Genomic DNA, 18,282 nt, shown 5'->3' on the forward strand with positions numbered 1-18,282 from the left:
AGGCAGGTCATGGTTCTCTCAATATCCTGAATTATGTTACTAAGTAGCACTGTCACTCACTGAATGTTTAGCCTTTTTTCTTTGTAAATGTATGGTGAACTGGGCCATGCTAGAAGGCCACATGAGCAAATATTTGAGGGGAAAAAGGCAAACCATGACTGTGCATTCACAGCCAAGAATGAAAAACTGATGCTTATCTGAGAGTCTGATGCTGACATCTCCTTAAAACAGGGTGTGAGAGATTTACTGAAGACTGTTTTGGACAAAATCCAGACCATCCCCAATGTCGTCAGTTCAGCCGTGGTCCAGCAGCTACTTGCAGTCCGAGAGGTATTTACCACAAGAGTAGTAACCAGCCAATCATTTTTGTGCTTGGACCATCTCTTCAGAGAGCCTCCACACATAGTGTGGAATGATTAGGTCTGTAATACGGTATGTTTTGTTTACTTGCAGGTGGTTGAGTACATACTTGACAGGAATGCCTGTCTTCTGCCTGCCTACCTTGCAGTGACCGAGATCAGAAAGCTTTACCCAGAGGGTGCACTATCACACTGGGTATGTGTGAACAAGGCCTAAGAGTTACTCAACACTGTCTGAAATAAAAAGAAGAAGACTAAAAAAAAACATTTTGTCCCTGGTAAAGAGAACTTGGCACTCAGTCAAAAAAAATGGAATGCTGTATTGCTGCACTGGGAACATTGAAGTTTGTTTAAAGCATGACCCTTCTTCTCGGTCTCTCTTGCTGTTTAGCTCCTTGGTAGTCTGATTTCAGACTTTGTGGACAGTTTCCGTCCCACTGCAAGGATCAACTCTATCTGTGGTAAGGCTACCATTCTACACATCCCCTTTCACAATCTTCATATGGATTATAACACACACACTCACAATACTGCCCCTCTCTGAATCGGTGCTGAGGACTTGTTTGGGTCTGACCTGTCTCCATCTTGTATGTCGGCGTCATAGGGAGATGCAGCCTACTGCCTGTGGTCAACAACTCTGGGGCCATCTGTAATTCCTGGAAGTTAGACCCCACCACACTACGCTTCCCTCTCAAGGGTATGCTGCCCTATGACAAGGTACTGCACTGATGCTTCCTGTCTCTCTCTCTCAAAAGACTCACCTGATTACCCAAGGGCCATTTATGTGAGCTTTGAATGGGGTTTGGAGGGGTTTTCCAGTCTTTTGTACTTCCTGGTTAGATGGCAAGGGTGATGGTCTCTAGCATGAGTAAGAGCATTCATACAAGTGATGTCATGTCTGGCTGTTTTTTGTTGTTGTTTTGTTTCTGTTTCATTCTATTTGCTTGTGCGTTTCCTCCTCCTTTGTTTTGCTCTCTGTCACTCTTTCTCTCTCCCTCCTTCTTCCTTTCCATCTGTCTGTTTTAGGATCTGTTTGATCCTCAGACGGGGCTCCTGCGGTACGTGCTGGAGCAGCCCTACTCCCGTGACATGGTCTGCAACATGTTAGGGCTCAACAAACAGGTACTGCGGCTTTCCTCCATCTCCCACAGGAACTCCCTTCCCTTCAGTCTGTATGTTGTCTCTCCTCCTCCCTTTCTCTCTCCTGTTTCTCACGCTGGAGTGATGTCTGAAGTGAGTGAGCGGGAGAGAGAGAGGGAGAAAGAGAAAGTGTTGTTTAGAATACTAATTTCCTTTGCTTGATGTGTCCTGAGTGGTGGCTTTTAAGTAGATACCAACCTGCACTACACCCAGAGTACCATCTGTTGGACCTCTTTGGCTTGACCCCATAAGGCCAGCTTCTGGACACACCACGCCACATATCCCAGTACACACTGTTGTACTCACCCCATCTCTCTACTAGGCTGCTATTATCAGATCCTGGGTCTTGTTTGTGTGTGCGTGCGTGCGTGCGTGCGCGCGCGCGCGCGTGTGTGTGCGCGTGTGTGCGCGTGTGTGCGCGTGTGCGCGTGTGTGCGTGTGTGCGTGTGTGCGTGTGTGCGTGTGTGCGTGTGTGTGTGTGTGTGTGTGTGTGTGTGTGTGTGTGTGTGTGTGTGTGTGTGTGTGTGTGTGTGTGTGTGTGTGTGTGTGTGTGTGCGCGCGCGCGCGCTTGTGCGTGTGTCTCTTGTGGTGGCTGACAAAATGCACTGACGTCTGTGTGTGTGTGTGTGTGTGTGTGTGTCGGGAAACTCGTGCAGCCCTGCGTGTCCGTCAACCTCTCTCGTTTTTGTCTCAGGAGTTTGGCTTGACTTTGATTGATTTGACTGGCAGGAGGAACTTGGGAGCTGGCCCTCCTAGTCACTGTTTTTTGTCTTTTTTTTCTTTTTCCTTTTTTGTTTTCTTTCCTTTTGATTTTGTGTTCTGTCCTGTCTTGGTCCTACAACCCCTCAACCCCTCTCTTCCTCCCCCCTCCTCTCCTCCTCTCCCCCCCCCCTCCCCTTTCGTCCCATCCTCCACTGCTCTAGACCTTGAACATTGCTCAGGTATGTTCACAATCTTCCTGTTGTATTGTGACTAACCAGACAAATGGAAGCTATTTACTTTTATTTTTATCCATTCTATTATTTTTCTAGACCAACTGATTCTCCGTCTAGTCTGTGCTTTTAAAAGAAAGAAAGAAAAACATTTTAGAAAAAAAAGAGAAACAACAACAAAACACATTATAGGGCTTGAAATTACCTTTTGCAATTACCAACATAGTGCCATTAGGGTTTTTCAGGCTGATATAACTATGCCTACACCCAGCTGAAACTACTATTCATTTCAGTAGGAGTTTAAACTGAAGGCGTCAGATGAGATTACAATGCAAGTAAATGGCAATATCTCCGCGGGTTCTTCAACATTTTTGTAGCTTGTCAGACCTGTTTCAAAGTGCCCTAGCGTCACACCGATTCAAACAGACTGTTATGTTGTTAATCAGGGTATGTGATTTCGATAATTAACTTGGCTTGATGAGTTTGCTCATTTGGGTACTTTACCACTCCCAGACGTTCAAGTCGAGGGGTTTAAGACAAAGATTTGATTAATTTTCAATGGCCTGCCAGGATAGGCATATGTGTTAACTTTGAGGATATCTGAGATGGATTAATTACATTAACCAACAAAACAGGTTTTCTCCTGCTTCCTTGCCAATAAAGAAATATGTTGGCATAATGTGCCACTCCTCCAATAAAGAAAATGTGATATTTTTTGCCAGATAGACAAATCAGACGTGGAAAGTGATGGTTTGGTATTGGCGCATTCGGATGTTCCCTGTCAGAGAAGAATTTGTCGCCATGCCTATATCCAAAAGCTAGCCTCATCAGAAAGATTCATTTATGGCCAGAGTTTGAGGCAGCCCACCCAGGTGGAATAGGCCGTCTCAAACAGTCAGCCGCTTCCGCCATCAGAATAGGGCTCTTTGTTTGCTTAAGGGGCTGTTGATGAGGCTAATGTAGATGAGGCTAATGTAGACGAGGCTAATTTAGACGAGGCTAATGTAGACGAGGCTAATGTAGACGAGGCTAATGTAGACGAGGCTAATGTAGACGAGGCTAATGTAAATGAGGCTAATGTAGATGAGGCTAATGAAGACGAGGCTAATGTAGATTAGGCTGATTAAAATGAGGCTAATGAAGACGAGGCTAATGTAGTTGAGGCTAATGTAGATGGGGCTAATGTAGATATGGCTGATTTAGATGAGGCTAATGCCCATGCTGTCTGTTCGCCCCAGCTGCTGAAACTTGCAGCAGTTAAAAGAGTTGCCGCTTTTCAACAAACAAATGTGCTGTAGTGGTAAGGCACCTTGATGTTTGTTTAACATAGCTTGCCTGTTGGGCATAACAGCCTATGTGAACATTGGTGACGTGTATTGCACCATGATTTTCAAAATGCATCATTAGGCAGTTTAGGTTCAGGGTTTTGTCTTGCCTGGGTACATTGCCACGGTCATAATTTGGGGTGATAGTTTTACCATTTCACACCCAAAGGGTTTATCTATGTATTTTTTTCTGGTCACGCACAGTAGTTATGAATTTCACAAAGTCATCACTGAAGTGCCAAATTGATTTTATAGGAACATTTTTGCAGTTATACACAATCATATTCATACCCAAACCCTAAATTGGCTCTCGAATTAAAGCACACTCGTCCTTTGACATGCCAAAAAAAGCGTACCTGAGAATGAGAATGCCATGTTAATTTCAAGCCCTGATCAGCTGCATGCCTTATTGTATTTTGTGTTTGTGTGTGTGTAGTCTTGTGTGTATGTTTTTGTTTGTGTGTGTGTGTGTGTGTGTGTTCACACATCGCGAGGTGGTGCACAGTGTTATCTATGCTCCCTCCAGACCTACAACGTCGTCGTTCCCCGCCCCTGTCCCCCACATCCTTCCAATCACGTCACTACCTCCTCTTCACCTCTGCTGAGTAACATTGCAGCACCCAGCTTCGGTCAGACCCATTTGTAGACTTTGATTGGCTGTTCCTTCTGCAAACCCCTAAGAACCTCCAGTGTTGATGAAGTCCTACTTCAGAACAACTCACCTGACTCCTGTGCTTAGTAGTGGTTTTCTGAGCCCAGGACAATTCCCTGTAGTGTTAGTATTCAAACCCAGCATGAAATGACTGCATTATTGGTCATGATGACGTCACCAGTCCCTAAGAGAGTGATGAGCCGGATGCTGAATTGTCTCCCAGACTGTAGCCGAGATTGGAGCCAATCTGTTCTGGCCTGGAATTGGACAGTAAAGGGACAGAACCATTCCAGAACGCCAGCTGCGATTTGGTGTGTGTTTGTATGTGTATGTATGTATGTTTGTGTGCGTGTTTTTGTGTGGGAGAGAGACTGTGTGTGTGTGTGTGTGTGTGTGTGTGTGTGTGTGTGTGTGTGTACCGTCCTAGCATGATGACCCCGCCTCGCTAGGGGGAAGCTGCAGTGTATCTGTCCACTTTATACGATATCAGTGTGTGCTGACCCAATCCCCACCCATTACGACTCATGAACTGAAATTGGCGACAGAGCTGACAGCCTGATGTCTGACACTCCTGACAAACTTAACCCATTTAGGCCTAAAGCGCCTGGAAAAAATGCCTGTAAAACCTATAGGCGATTTCAGAAAAGCCCCCAAAACCTGAAGTTTTTCTAGAAATTCAGCAATTGTGTCAACGCCTACTACATTACTGATTTCTCAGCCCCTGTAACAGATAGGAACACAATTCAAAAAGTATTTGAGAGCTTACACCTGTGGCTTTCATGAGAATTTGAATTTGTATTTACAAATATTTACAATATTTACCTACACCTTCTCAAAAGTAAACAAAATATGTAAAAGTGCAGGATCAGCACAAAACAGTAGGAAAAAATGTAATAAGCTATATGACAAAGTATATAACAAAGTGAAATAAAGTATATAACTATATAATTATAAATATATAATTCTTATAGGGAAAGTTTTAACTTTTGAGTTGTTTACTTGTTTTATTATGAGCAGAAGGGAATACGATTAACATCTATTTTGTTGTCCGTGTAGTTTTTACATACCAGGGATATTTAATGCTCATTTGGACACTATGGATGGAGAATGGACCTGACAGTGTCAACCTCTGAGTTGTTTACTTGTTGTATTATGAGCAGAAGGGAATAAGATTTTGATCAACAATTATAACTATTTTGTTGTCCATGTAGTTTTTACATACCAGTGATATTTTTATGCTCATTTGGATACTATCACTGAGATACAGATGAACTAGTTTAGTGTCAAATATTCCATTAAAAGGGAAAAAACAGGAATAATTCAAATAAAAAACAAAACAAATTTCAAGTACATCTTATTTATCAACTGATAAATACTGTATGCTGGGCTGAAATGGAAGGCAACCAAAGCATTCACTATAATAAAGTCAAACGAGGATTCAGTAGCATTAACTGATTATAAACAACATTCTATAGGGACTGATTATTGTTTTGAAATACTAGAATATATAGTAATGCAAAGAATAGAGAGTTGTCGATATAATTCGCTCGTTCACACTCGCTCACTGGAGAAAGTTTTAACAACATAGCAAGCTAGCTTAGTGTTAATATAGCCCTCTATGATACCATATTCCCTTTCATTTACCTCGAGTAAACCTACATTAAAGCAAGTAACAATCGTTAACAACTACAGATAACCATATTCAGTAACTACCAGTACTCAACTCACTCCTTGCCTAATTTACTTTGAGCTATAATCCTGGCTGTCGCGGAGGAGACGTTACTTAGCAAAGCGAGAAAGCCAACGATTTTTTTTTTTAAACTACTAATGGCAAAACATTTGAGGCACTATCACATGTCTATTCTGATGCATTTCATTGGCCCAGAGGCCGACACTTTGGGCAAAAACCCCCCTTATACAGAGAAAACGACACAAACGCTTTCCCGGCCTTAAAGGTAGAATGACGCAACAGCGCTCCCGGCTTTAATGGTAGAACAGCGGTAATGCTTTCCCGGCTTAAATGGGTTAAACACCACATCATTATCATCTTTGCATTTTTATTGTCAGTTCTCAAGTGCATCTTTCCTAGAGGAACCTTCTCGGTGTCCGTTTCCATCTCTTTTGTACGCTAAAGCATGATGTAAACCTGGGTTATTAAATGGTAATACAATTACAACATATTGCTCAATGAATGAGGGCAGTGTGTGTTTCTTGAACTCTTTGTGAGTTTGTAGAATGGAAAAGTGGTGATACAGTGCAGCTTCCCAGGATCAGGGCTTTTGTAGGCAGTGGTACAGTCCTTCATGTCATACTCTGTTGTGTATTGTATGTGTGTATGTGTATTGTTTGTGTGTACGTGTTTGCAATGTGTATTTTTTGTGTACTCTGTGTAAAAACCAAGCACCATCAATGTGTGACTTTAATTTCCTTCTGTTGTTTGAGCTTGCTGATGGGTTGATTGGCTTGGTTGGTGTATTTGTCAATGCTCTGTCCAGATGGTCACATTAGCAGTGTACAAGTGCATAGATGCAAGCAATATTAATGTATTCTTCCCAGTGCATTGGAATTTGCAGAGCAAAAGCACTGGGCCTCTGTATGATGCCTCTGTATGAGATGCACTGAAAACTAAGAACCACCTGTTTCAATTAGTGGTGCAATATATCATCCTCCCTTGGGTGACAGCAGTTAAGCTGCCACTAAACTTCCATAGCTTCGCCAAAACAGTGCCCTCTTGAGTATCATTTCCACGCCGCATTGACTGTGTAATCTCAGTCTGACAGGAAGACACTGAGCCCCAAGCATTAGCTGCTGAAAAAAACACAATGTGTGTGTGGCTGTTGCTGACATGCCAGTTAAAACACAGTGAGGGTTTGTGAATGCTGTGATATGCACCCTATGTACGTACATGTGTATTGTCTGTGTGTATGGGGTGTGGGGGGTGTAAGGGGGGGGGGGGGGGGGGGGGGCTGTGCCTCTGTGGAGACCCTATGACCACTGAGCTCCGTGTCTCTCTTGGGCCTTAACACCCTCTACCCTTGGCTTCCCTCACCCCCTCTCCCCTTCTCCCCACCCCCATTCCAGCACAAGCAGCGCTGCCCGGTTCTGGAGGATCAGCTGGTGGACCTGGTGGTGTACGCCATGGAGCGCTCCGAGACGGAGGAGCAGTTCGATGACGGCGGCACCAGCCAGCTGCTCTGGCAGCACCTGTCCAGTCAGCTCATCTTCTTCGTGCTCTTCCAGTTCGCCAGCTTCCCGCACATGGTGCTCTCGCTCCACCAGAAGGTGCTGGCGGCCAGTGCGCTTTAAAAGCATACACACACACACACACACACACACACACACACACACACACACACATATATATATATAAAAATGCAGCGTGTGCGGGTCAGGCATCATTTTGTCTTTAAGCATCGGGCGAGTTCAGGTTGTTCGTGACTGGGCCTGCACATCACCGATATACACATGTTGAACATACATTCACAGTCACACACACTCGTATGGACCCCTCATTCACATACAAACACTTACACATAGACACACATGCTCAACCATATAAACATGAACTCACTTCCAAAAGCTTTCTCTTACTTATATGCACATGGAGATATAAACCCACCAGTCATCTGTGATTTGCCATTACTTCATCATTTATATAAAGATGCATAGAAAGTCTTTCACATATACATGCACAAGTTCGATCTGCCCCCACGCACAGGAAGAATTCAGAAACGTGTAGTGTACACACGCAAAAACACATTCACGCTTAGGCACCCTCCCAAGCACAGATGACAGATGCAGTCTGTTAGTCAGTGGGTCCCGTGTGCATTCTGTGACGTTCTAGCGCTCTTCCCACCAGTCTGTTCTCATCTGTCATCCCTTTGTCTCTCTGAGGTGTCATCAAAGCCTGCTAATATATACCGTTTGGGACAGCTACCCCCATGAGAGGCAATTACATTTTTAAAAACTGACTAGGAACAGGTTTAAAACATGTTGTGTGTGTGTGTGTGTGTGTGTCTTCAGCTGGCAGGTAGAGACCTCATCAAAGGCAGAGACCACCTGATGTGGGTGCTCCTGCAGTTCATCTCCGGAAGCATCCAGAAGAACGCTCTAGCCGACTTCCTGCCCGTCATGAAGCTGTTTGACCTACTCTACCCCGAGAAGGAGGTACACAGCAACAACAAAAGAAAGCTTTGTTCGTATTAAACTTCCTGTTTATGTGAAGTACAAAACACTTAACCTCAAAACAAACAGTGGCAGTCGTGTGTGGGTGTGTGGGTGGGTGGTTGAGTAAAGGCTTATTTCTTCAAGCAATGCTAAGTACCCATTTAGCTGTGTGTATGTGGAGCTAATGACGGAGCAAGGTTTGTCCTAGCAAAATCTGAATACAACTGTTGGGTGTTGATTTGCTTATTGTGTTAGTAGATTACCCAAAGATTAGGCTTGGTAGCACGGCTAGTGTTATGAAGGTTGGTTGATTCGACCACAACAAACAAACATGGCCAGTTACTTAGTTCAAGAACATACCCATTAATGATGATTAAATATTGTAGATCAGTCCAATCCCCTCTGGGGAACATATTATGTCTGGAGCAGCTCTGCTAACGTGGAGGGTGAATGCGTGTCCTTAAGGTTAAATCAGACATGGGGATTCGGGCTTCTCCTGTGTGTTGAGTCCATCCTGAAGGATAAGGTGAAGAGACAATTATGGATGTGTGCTGTCTGCCTCCTGAAAGACTCTGCACTCTCACTAACAGGCTGTTAGGAAGCTCCTCGTTAGCGTGCTGTCTGTCTCTCCATCCTTTCTCCTCTGTACACACAAACACACACACACACACACACACATACAGACTCATTCTCTCTCTTGGTCTTTCTCCCTTTCACTTATCTGCCTCTCTTTTCTGGCTAATCCTTGTCATCTGTGGCAGCGTCCTAACCTATGTGCCAGACTCTCCCCTTCGCTCTCTTTTCTCCTTCTCTCTTCCTTTCTCTTTTCCTTTCTCCCTCTCTTCCCTTGTCCCTTGCTCTCTCTGTCTGTTATGCTCCCTATCTTCCTTCTCTCTCTCTGTCTTTCTCCCTTTCACTTATCTGCCTCTCTTTTCTGGCTAATCCTTGTCATCTGTGGCAGCGTCCTAACCTATGTGCCAGACTCTCCCCTTCGCTCTCTCGTCTCCTTCTCTCTTCCTTTCTCTCTTCCTTTCTCCCTCTCTTCCCTTGTCCCTTGCTCTCTCTGTCTGTTATGCTCCATATCTTCCTTCTCTCTCTCTCTCTCTCTCTCTCTTTCTATCTCTCTACATCTGGACCCATCTCTTTGGCTCTGGCAATCATCCTTGCTTCATCCTTTTCTCCCTCTTCATTTAACTCTCTCCCTAATTGCTCATTAGCATGTTAAACAGGCAGTCTGCAAGTTGGCGACACACCGCCTCCACACCTCCCGCAACCCCCCAACCCACTCCTGGGTCCCGCGGAGGGAGGGAGGGAGGGAGGGGGAGAGGGAGAGGGAGAGGGAGAGGGAGAGGGAGAGAGGGAGAGAGGGAGAGAGGGAGAGAGAGAATATGGATGAGGGGAGAGACCCAGACAGTGACGTTAGTGTGTGTGTGTTTAGTCAGGTTGAGATTGGTCACACTTAGCAATACCAGCACTCAGATTTTCTTCCGCCTCTCCCACATTCAAAGGGACAGTTGCAAAGCGAGACTGTGGAATGGAATAACCCCTAACAGATTAACAAGGATATGTTGGCCGACAGTTGAACCTATGGCTAGGATTGATCAGCATGTCCAGCTAGGACAAATCTGTGACTTGTCTTAACTGCTCATTTGGTCCCGTCTGTCCCGTTTGGCGGTGGCCTCCGCAGGGAAACAAGGGCGCGCTTATAACTGAGCTTCGGGTTCAGTTCTGTGTTAAACTTTAGACTTTTGGTCTAGGATGTTGATTCAATAGCACTTTTGATCAAGTTGCTGTTGGGGAATTAAGTGTGTGTGGGTGTTTGTGTTAAGAACCTGGCCCTTCATCCTTGCCGGTTCCCTGTGAAGCTGAAGCATAGTTGTGTAGAGCTCTTATGACCGACTTTTCACCCCTCTCCTCCTCTGCTCTCCTGCTCTCGTCTTCGTAGTGCATCCCTGTCCCGGACATCAACAAGCCCCAGTCCACGCACTCGTTTGCCATGACCTGCATCTGGATCCACCTGAATCGCAAGGCCCAGAGCGACAACTCCAAGCTGCAGATCCCCATCCCCCACTCACTCAGGCTGCACCACGAGTAAGTGCATGTGACCTAGGCAGATGCCAACCTGCGTCTCAGGATTCTGCCTCTGTGTTATACAGCTTAGATACCCACTGTGATTCTGTAATATTTGCTGAGACATTTACGTGATTTATTTTGCTCTGTAATAATTTACATTTGCATTCGATTGCATGTTTGAATACTTTAACTAGCTTTTACTTAAATCACTTTTAGAGCACAGGGAAGAGTTGGCACCACTCACTAGGGATCAAACACTTCTAGCCCATAGTAAGCCTTTCTGTCACCTTGGCAGTGGATCTCTAGAGGGCTAGTTTTACAGGATAGCCAGATCCCATTTTACAGGCATCAGCGCACTACTGCAACCAGGGTGGGAAATTTACATATTTTTTGGGGGGCAATTTTTGCCCCCACTTACTGAAATACAGGGGCTTTTAACAAAAAATTGGGGGCACTTTTAGAAACTTGTGAAATAACATTTAACCTTTGTTCAAAGTGATAAACATACTTATTTAGGCTTACAGTATATGAACAATTGTCATAAAATGGCAATAATAAGACTATTAGGCATTTGTCTACAAATTCAAAGTGTTCTCTTAGATTTTTTTAACAAAAACCAAACAGACAACGTAAATTAGACAATCATATTCAATTGTATTCTTATTTCTTTGTGGTTATTAGTTGTTATTACTACATTTTTTTTAACAACTATTAACAATGGTTTTTCTTTCTTTTTTTATAATAATAACACATTATATTTATGGATTTTTGTGTTACTTTTAATCATGTACCTACCATAGTAGGCCTACAGGAAATACAGATTAGACTAGTTAGCTAGCTTGCAAGCAAGCCTTTGTAGCCAACGCACTATCAGAGATAGGTATCGTTAGCTAACTAACATTGAACTAGCTTAACCGAACTAAATCATTTCTAAAAGTATTATTACTAGTTATCATTCACCGTAGGCGATGCGTGTTCTAGGCGCTTGGTGACGAAATGCCATGACTTTCTGAATGTTTTCGCTCCCCTTTATGGAGTCCGCAGAAGAATTTGCCTGTGCTGGATTGACAACGACTTGGGCAACTCGTTGTCCAAAAGTCCGACATGCCTTGAAAACAAAACCGGGTCTTTTTCTCTTCGTCGTCTTCATCCTCCACCCCAAGCCAATCTAGCTTTAATTTTTGACAGTCGCTGGGTGTGTGAATTTTATCTTTTAGAACCTAGGATGGTGACAGAGACTGCACTGATCCTCATTTCTCCTCATTTCTCCTCACTCTCGCAGTCACAGGTCTGATTAGGAAGCGCTCCAAATATTTTTTGTTAGAACGTTCGTTTCTTCACGCAACAATCAGTCAAGGCGAAAATCAAAACATTTAATGGCAACTGACTGGGTCATATAGGCTACCATGTTTCTGACACGTTCATTTAATTATTATTACAGAAAATTATGGGGGCTGTTTTTGCCCCTCTCCTAGTAATTTCAGGGGCAAAAGTATATTTCTTAGGGGCAGTTTTTCCCTTTGTCCTCGTGTATTTCCGATGCTGACTGCAACACAGTATGACTACAACAGCGCCCAATTGTATCTGTACCTGCTGATGGCTTTCCTGTCAAGATTTGAATTTACTTTATAGTGTGTGTGTGTGTGTGTGTGTGTGTGTGTGTGTGTGTGTTTGTGAAACCTCTTCCAGATTTCTGCAACAGAGCCTGCGCAACAAGAGCCTGCCCATGACGGACTACAAGATCGCCCTGCTGTGCAACGCCTACTCCACCAACTCGGAGTGCTTCACCCTGCCGATGGGCGTGCTGGTGGAGACCATCTACGGCAACGGCAGCGTGCGTATCCCCCTGCCGGGCACCAACTGCATGGCCCAGGGCTCCGTCACGCCGCTGCCCATGAACCTGCTGGACTCGCTGACAGTGCACGCCAAGATGAGGTGAGAGAAGCTGCCGTCGTTGTGTGGACGACCTCTCAGTGAGTTGGTCTCTCTGCCAGTCAGTGGGTGTAACGTGTGGTGGGTGTAGGCACAAATGCATGCACACATACTAACCATGTCACTCATTTACATGCAGTACAAACGCAGACATCAATGAATGCAAGCTGAACAATGCATGCCCAGTAACCCGGTTAGATTCTCAGTCAAACCACCTATGCCAGAATAAGTTCATAATGTGTGCCAGCTCAGTCATGAATCCAGAGATATCACAAAAATAGTTCTGTGTCACTGCAAGGCAACAATCTCACGCTTCTTAACATTCTCACACGTTGACAGACAGCGAGAAGGAATCATATTTCACATAACATCAAACTGGAAATACAGCTCACGCTCGCACAGACGCAGACGCAGACGCATACGCATACGCAGACGCAGACACGCTTAGATCAACACATATTAAATGCATCACACTCTTGGGGAGTTCAGCTGTCAGCTCTGTAAAGCTTCTTGAGACGGTTCTCATGTCTACCACTTATTATATATATGAAAAGGGAGAACTGAACTCAACTGAATTGAAAATTGAAATACCAGCACAATGGCTGAGGTGGTTTAGCTGGAGGTTTGACAGGATATTATATGAGGTCAAGTACACGGCTCAGTAAAAGGGTGATTTTGCGGAACAATTTGCCGTCTTTGTAGGAATGCCTTGAGTGCTCACCTCAGGCATTCAGGTTAATTGTATTGCAGGAATGTAAACGGCCTCGTTCTTGCTGAGAAGAATGAGAAATGTAATACTTCCTTTTAGTGCTGCCACAACTCTCCACATAGCAGAAACCACACACACACACTCACCACATGTACATAATTGGTATTAACAGAAAACAGTGTGTGATGGTCTCTACTCACTGCAGTATTCTACGTTAAGATCGATTTCATAATGGATCTCAACTTTTTAAGACCCACCTGGAGTGCGTTCCTATTCCTGCTATTGCTCCGAGAGGGCTCCCAAATTTGTGTTTTGCACAGGAGCCTCTTTTACGATAAGCGTGTATGTCTTTGTGCGTGCGTGCGTGCGTGCGTGCGTCTGTGTCTGTCAATCGGTGTGTGTGTGTGTGTGTGTGTGTGTGTGTGTGTGAGAGAGAGAGATACTGGTAAAGTGCTGCCTCGGTGGGGTGTGCCTAAAGCTAACAGCAAAACACAACCGAAGGGTCAGAGTCGTGGGAGCTCTTCTGGAGGGGGTGACTCATGGCATCCGTGCTTAGGCAGTTCAGCTCCACCGAGAGACGACACCAATAAGTGAGAGTTTAAAAAATAAATAAAAGACGAGTTGCTGATGAGCAGGCGGCTTCTCTCTCGCCGTGATGAGAAGACTAGAGTCACTAATTAAAAGACTATGTATGCTCAGCCTGTCGCCTGTAAATGATTCCCTTCTCAGGTTTTGAGAGAGAAGACACTCGACACGTTGCCTTGTCTTTCTGATGTGCCAACACGAGCATAGTCATGCATAGAGACTCCTGTGTTGTGACTTTTGGGCCATTTATATTTCTTTCAGCGGGTTCTTTGATTCAGAGGGTGCTGCAGTGAAGTGATTGTATGCATGTCAACAGAGTTTGTGTCCCACAATACCTGAGCTAATAACCTTTATGAAGTGATGTATGAGTTGCAGCCTGCGTTCCATATCTGAGTTTGTGAGTTACTGTGCCCGGAGTACAATGTTTGGGGGAAACAAAAACAAAATCCTTTTTTTGCTGAAAATGCTTTCAATTATGTTTAATCTTCCATTATTTTCCTTAATTTAAAGTTGTTTGTTTTTTAGTTTTTTAAAAAATCCCTATTTTTTGTCAATCCCTTTCCAGCCTCATTCACAGCATTGCCACGCGTGTGATCAAGCTAGCCGCCGCCAAGTCCAGCCTGGCCCTGGCCCCAGCCCTGGTGGAGACCTACAGCCGCCTGCTGGTCTACATGGAGATCGAGTCCCTGGGCATCAAGGGCTTCATCAGTGAGGACAAGGGGATAAGCTGGGGGGTGGGGGGTGTTGTCTCTTTGAGGGGGACTGGGGATGGGAGTTTAAATGCACTGAGGTGCGAAATAGGAATATGTGGGAGGAAATGGGGCAAGTGTAGTTTATGGGGTAGTTAACTGTACTTGTAGTAAGACAATCGTGCAGATTTGCCAGTGCTGTAGAGCCGAACGAGTGCCTGTGTTGATCTTGAATCAGTGTTGAGAAACCAATTTGGTCCTGGACAGCCTTTTGTTTGAACTGCATGTGCACGCTGTCCTGACCTACAGAGAAAAACTCTGTTTGTCATTCATGAATTCTTGAGATGAATGCACGAGGAGCATTTCATTAAAATCCGAATAGCCCAATTTCCCCTCTTTCATGTCTGTTGCCTGGATTGATGCATATTTTAAAGTGGCCATTCATTTCCATCTGCTTACATCAGCTGTGTGCTCATGTGGTCTGCCTCTGCACAGGCCAGCTCCTGCCCAACGTGTTCAAGTCGCACGCCTGGGGCATCCTGCACACGCTACTGGAGATGTTCAGCTACCGCATGCACCACATCCAGCCCCACTACCGCGTGCAGCTGCTCAGCCACCTGCACTCGCTGGCCGGCGTGCCCCAGACCAACCAGAATCAGCTCCACCTTTGGTGAGCGGTCACACACACACACACACACACACACACACACAGGATCACCTGTCCTGACTTACCTGTGTGAACGAGACCAAACAGGATGGTCTTCATTTATAGTGCAAACCTTGAGGACACACACACACACACACACACTCACACACACACACACAAATTAACCTATACACACTTACCAGTGTGCCTCAGACCAAGCAGAACCATACATTAATTTGCATAAACACACACACACACACACACACCCACTAATGTGCATACATATACACACACATACACACACACACACACACACACACACACACACACACATTAATGTGCATACATATACATTCAGCTGCTACTAAATTCAGATCCACGCTTGGTGACTAGACACACACACACACACACACTCACTCATCATTGTTTTTGTTTCATGATGAGATTAGTGTGTATATACAGACACATACACACACACACACCAACACACTCACTCTTCATTGTTGTTGCTTCATGATGAAATAAGTGTGTTTTTGCAGAAATGAAATGGTTTTACATTGTGGAAAATGAGTCTAAAACAGTCTGTGTTTCAGTAATCAGACAGGTCTTATTTTTAGTGTAATTATCTTTTATGTTAGTCAAGGTCTTTCTAATTTTAACACTGCACCAACACACAAAAATATGGTTATATTTCACACGCACACACACACACACACACACACACAACCACCTGCAATAGGTACACAGCAAACACAGATGATGAAATAATCAAAACTGAATCAGTTCTGGAAGTCAAACAGAAAACACGTAGCCCACAAGGCTGTTTTTTAGCTGTTGTTAATGGTAATAAGGTGCTGATTGGGTTATATGATTGCTGAAGATTGTTGGGGTAGAGGTACAAGATTACAGCAATTTCAGTCACAGACTTATTATCCTTCTCAAACCTGCCGTTCGGGGTCAGGTCTAAAGAGATTCAACGCACCATCGCTGCCTTTCATAGGCTGCCAGCAGAACATCAAAAACATCTGGGCCTGAGAAATGGTCTCAACTTCTCAACAGGCATAAATATTTAACACGGATAGAAATCTTCTAGCAAGGGCAAAAGATTTATTTTTTATTTTTTTCAATCTATAAATACAAGGGTTTGTGCAGACATGGATGCTGTTGAACAATGCAGTGTTTGAGTTGGCTGTCAACAGTGTCTTGTTTGTTTGTGTGTGTGTGTGTGTGTGTGTGTGTGTGTGTGTGTGTGTGTGTGTGTGTGTGTGTTTGTGTGTGTGTGTTTATCTCTTTTTTGTGTGCGTGTATGTGTTTGTATCTGTGAATATTTAAACTCATACCTGTTTTAATTTTAATTTTGTGGTTGTGTGTGTGTGTATGTGTAATATGTGAGTGTGTGTGTATTCTCATCTCTCTGTGTTTGTGTTGTGTTGCGTGCCTCAACAGCGTGGAGAGCACTGCCCTGAGATTGATCACCGCCCTGGGGAGCTCTGAAGTTCAGCCACAGTTCACCCGTTTCCTGAGCGACCCCAAGACGGTCCTGTCAGCCGAGTCAGAGGAGCTGAACCGAGCGCTCATCCTCACGCTTGCCAGAGCCACACACGTCACAGGTCTCAGATCAGTCAGACACAATCTCTTTTTCCTTGTAGTGTCTCTTCATCCCGCATTTCATCTCTTCTCGCTTCATCCCTCCGTCCTACTCCCAGTCATTAGTTTGTGGGATCCGGTCAATTAAACAAGTGTCTGGATTCATTATTTAAAAAATATAAAAAGTGCCTTTTCTGTACTCCTACTCCTTTACTGGAGCAGCCTCTCCCTCATTATCAGCCTCATGTAAACAACAACGTAAACACATATGTAAACCACAACATAAACACTCATGTAAACAACAACATAAACACTCTGCTTACACTGTCACATCACACATCAAACCCGCCTGTGCTCCTGCCATTCAACCAGAGCATCCAGCCAGCTGTGTGTCACGGCCCTCTAGCACAGATAATATCACTGCTTTCATGCCACCTAAGCATTATTCACCAGTTCCATTAATACAGTTGCATAATGGATTCAGTGAATTTTTTTGTTCATTCATTTTCTTAATAATTTTGTTGTTAATTTTGCCATTGACACCTTCTATTATTGTGTGTGTGTGTGTGTGTGTGTGTGTCTGTGTGTGTGCTGTTTCGCACAGATTTCTTCACAGGCTCGGATTCCATCCAGGGCACTTGGTGCAAGGACATCCTTCAGACCATCATGAACTTCACCCCCCACAACTGGGCCTCCCACACACTCAGCTGCTTCCCCGCCCCACTGCAGGTATGTCTGGGGGAGGAGGAAGGGACACCCTGGTGAACCTTGGGTCTGGAGGGATGGACGTAGAGTGGGCCTGGGTTTAAAAAAGGAAAGTGTTGATCAATCCCCCTGTTGGGTAATGCAGAATCTTCCACGCCAGAGAGAGACCATGTTGACCATGTTGACCATCCAGTTCAACTCAGCTCAAAAGGTTATGTGAGTGCATTCTACCGGGCCATGGGTTAGAGTCCTAACCAAAGGGAAATAAATAGAGAGGGATCATAATTGGTGGTAATGCTGTAAATGGCCTGACTGCATGCCTGTGACTGCAATGCTAAATTCAATTGTGGTGTTTTTCACTCTAGATTTTTGGCACAAAACACCTACCCTCTCTGAATGACCTTGAGGTGGGCTTTTCAGCCTGACTCCACCATTTTGGTGGAATATTTTAGATGCCATGGTAACATTGGCCAAACTGCCTACTTTGCATATCTGGTCTCTCACCACCCCTCCACCAAAAATATATAAAAGCTCTCAGCCACAGGTTGTTATTGGCGTGACGCAAAGCACTTGTCTTCTGCTAGGATTGACAGTACACTCTGAGGGCTTCTCCTACACGTTCTTGAGGTGACCTGGTTAAATCATTGAAGTGTTGAGGGTTGATAAGGTATATGAAAGGACAAATAAAGATAAGCTCCATGTAAACTCTGAGTTATTGTATTTACCATAGAGACCTATGAAAGAGTTATTGTTGCTGTAAACTAGCCTTTAGCTGCCCAAT

At 44.5% G+C, this 18,282-nt stretch overlaps 1 protein-coding gene across 1 annotated transcript in view; it reads left to right on the plus strand.

Moving 5' to 3' along the window:
* The window catches only part of med23 (mediator complex subunit 23), a 43,678-nt gene that overhangs the window by 1,977 nt on the left and 23,419 nt on the right, over nucleotides 1-18,282 (plus strand). Inside the window, exons 6-18 of the mRNA XM_080831905.1 lie at nucleotides 232-330; nucleotides 454-555; nucleotides 751-820; nucleotides 964-1,076; nucleotides 1,386-1,481; nucleotides 7,490-7,690; nucleotides 8,432-8,575; nucleotides 10,521-10,666; nucleotides 12,338-12,583; nucleotides 14,440-14,582; nucleotides 15,059-15,233; nucleotides 16,656-16,819; nucleotides 17,401-17,525. Coding sequence (XP_080688031.1) covers nucleotides 232-330; nucleotides 454-555; nucleotides 751-820; nucleotides 964-1,076; nucleotides 1,386-1,481; nucleotides 7,490-7,690; nucleotides 8,432-8,575; nucleotides 10,521-10,666; nucleotides 12,338-12,583; nucleotides 14,440-14,582; nucleotides 15,059-15,233; nucleotides 16,656-16,819; nucleotides 17,401-17,525 — 1,824 coding nt within the window. The remainder of the gene's footprint in view (nucleotides 1-231; nucleotides 331-453; nucleotides 556-750; nucleotides 821-963; nucleotides 1,077-1,385; nucleotides 1,482-7,489; nucleotides 7,691-8,431; nucleotides 8,576-10,520; nucleotides 10,667-12,337; nucleotides 12,584-14,439; nucleotides 14,583-15,058; nucleotides 15,234-16,655; nucleotides 16,820-17,400; nucleotides 17,526-18,282) is intronic.

Source organism: Sprattus sprattus (genome assembly GCF_963457725.1).
Source record: "Sprattus sprattus genome assembly, chromosome: 2".
In the NCBI taxonomy this organism is placed as follows: domain Eukaryota; kingdom Metazoa; phylum Chordata; class Actinopteri; order Clupeiformes; family Clupeidae; genus Sprattus; species Sprattus sprattus.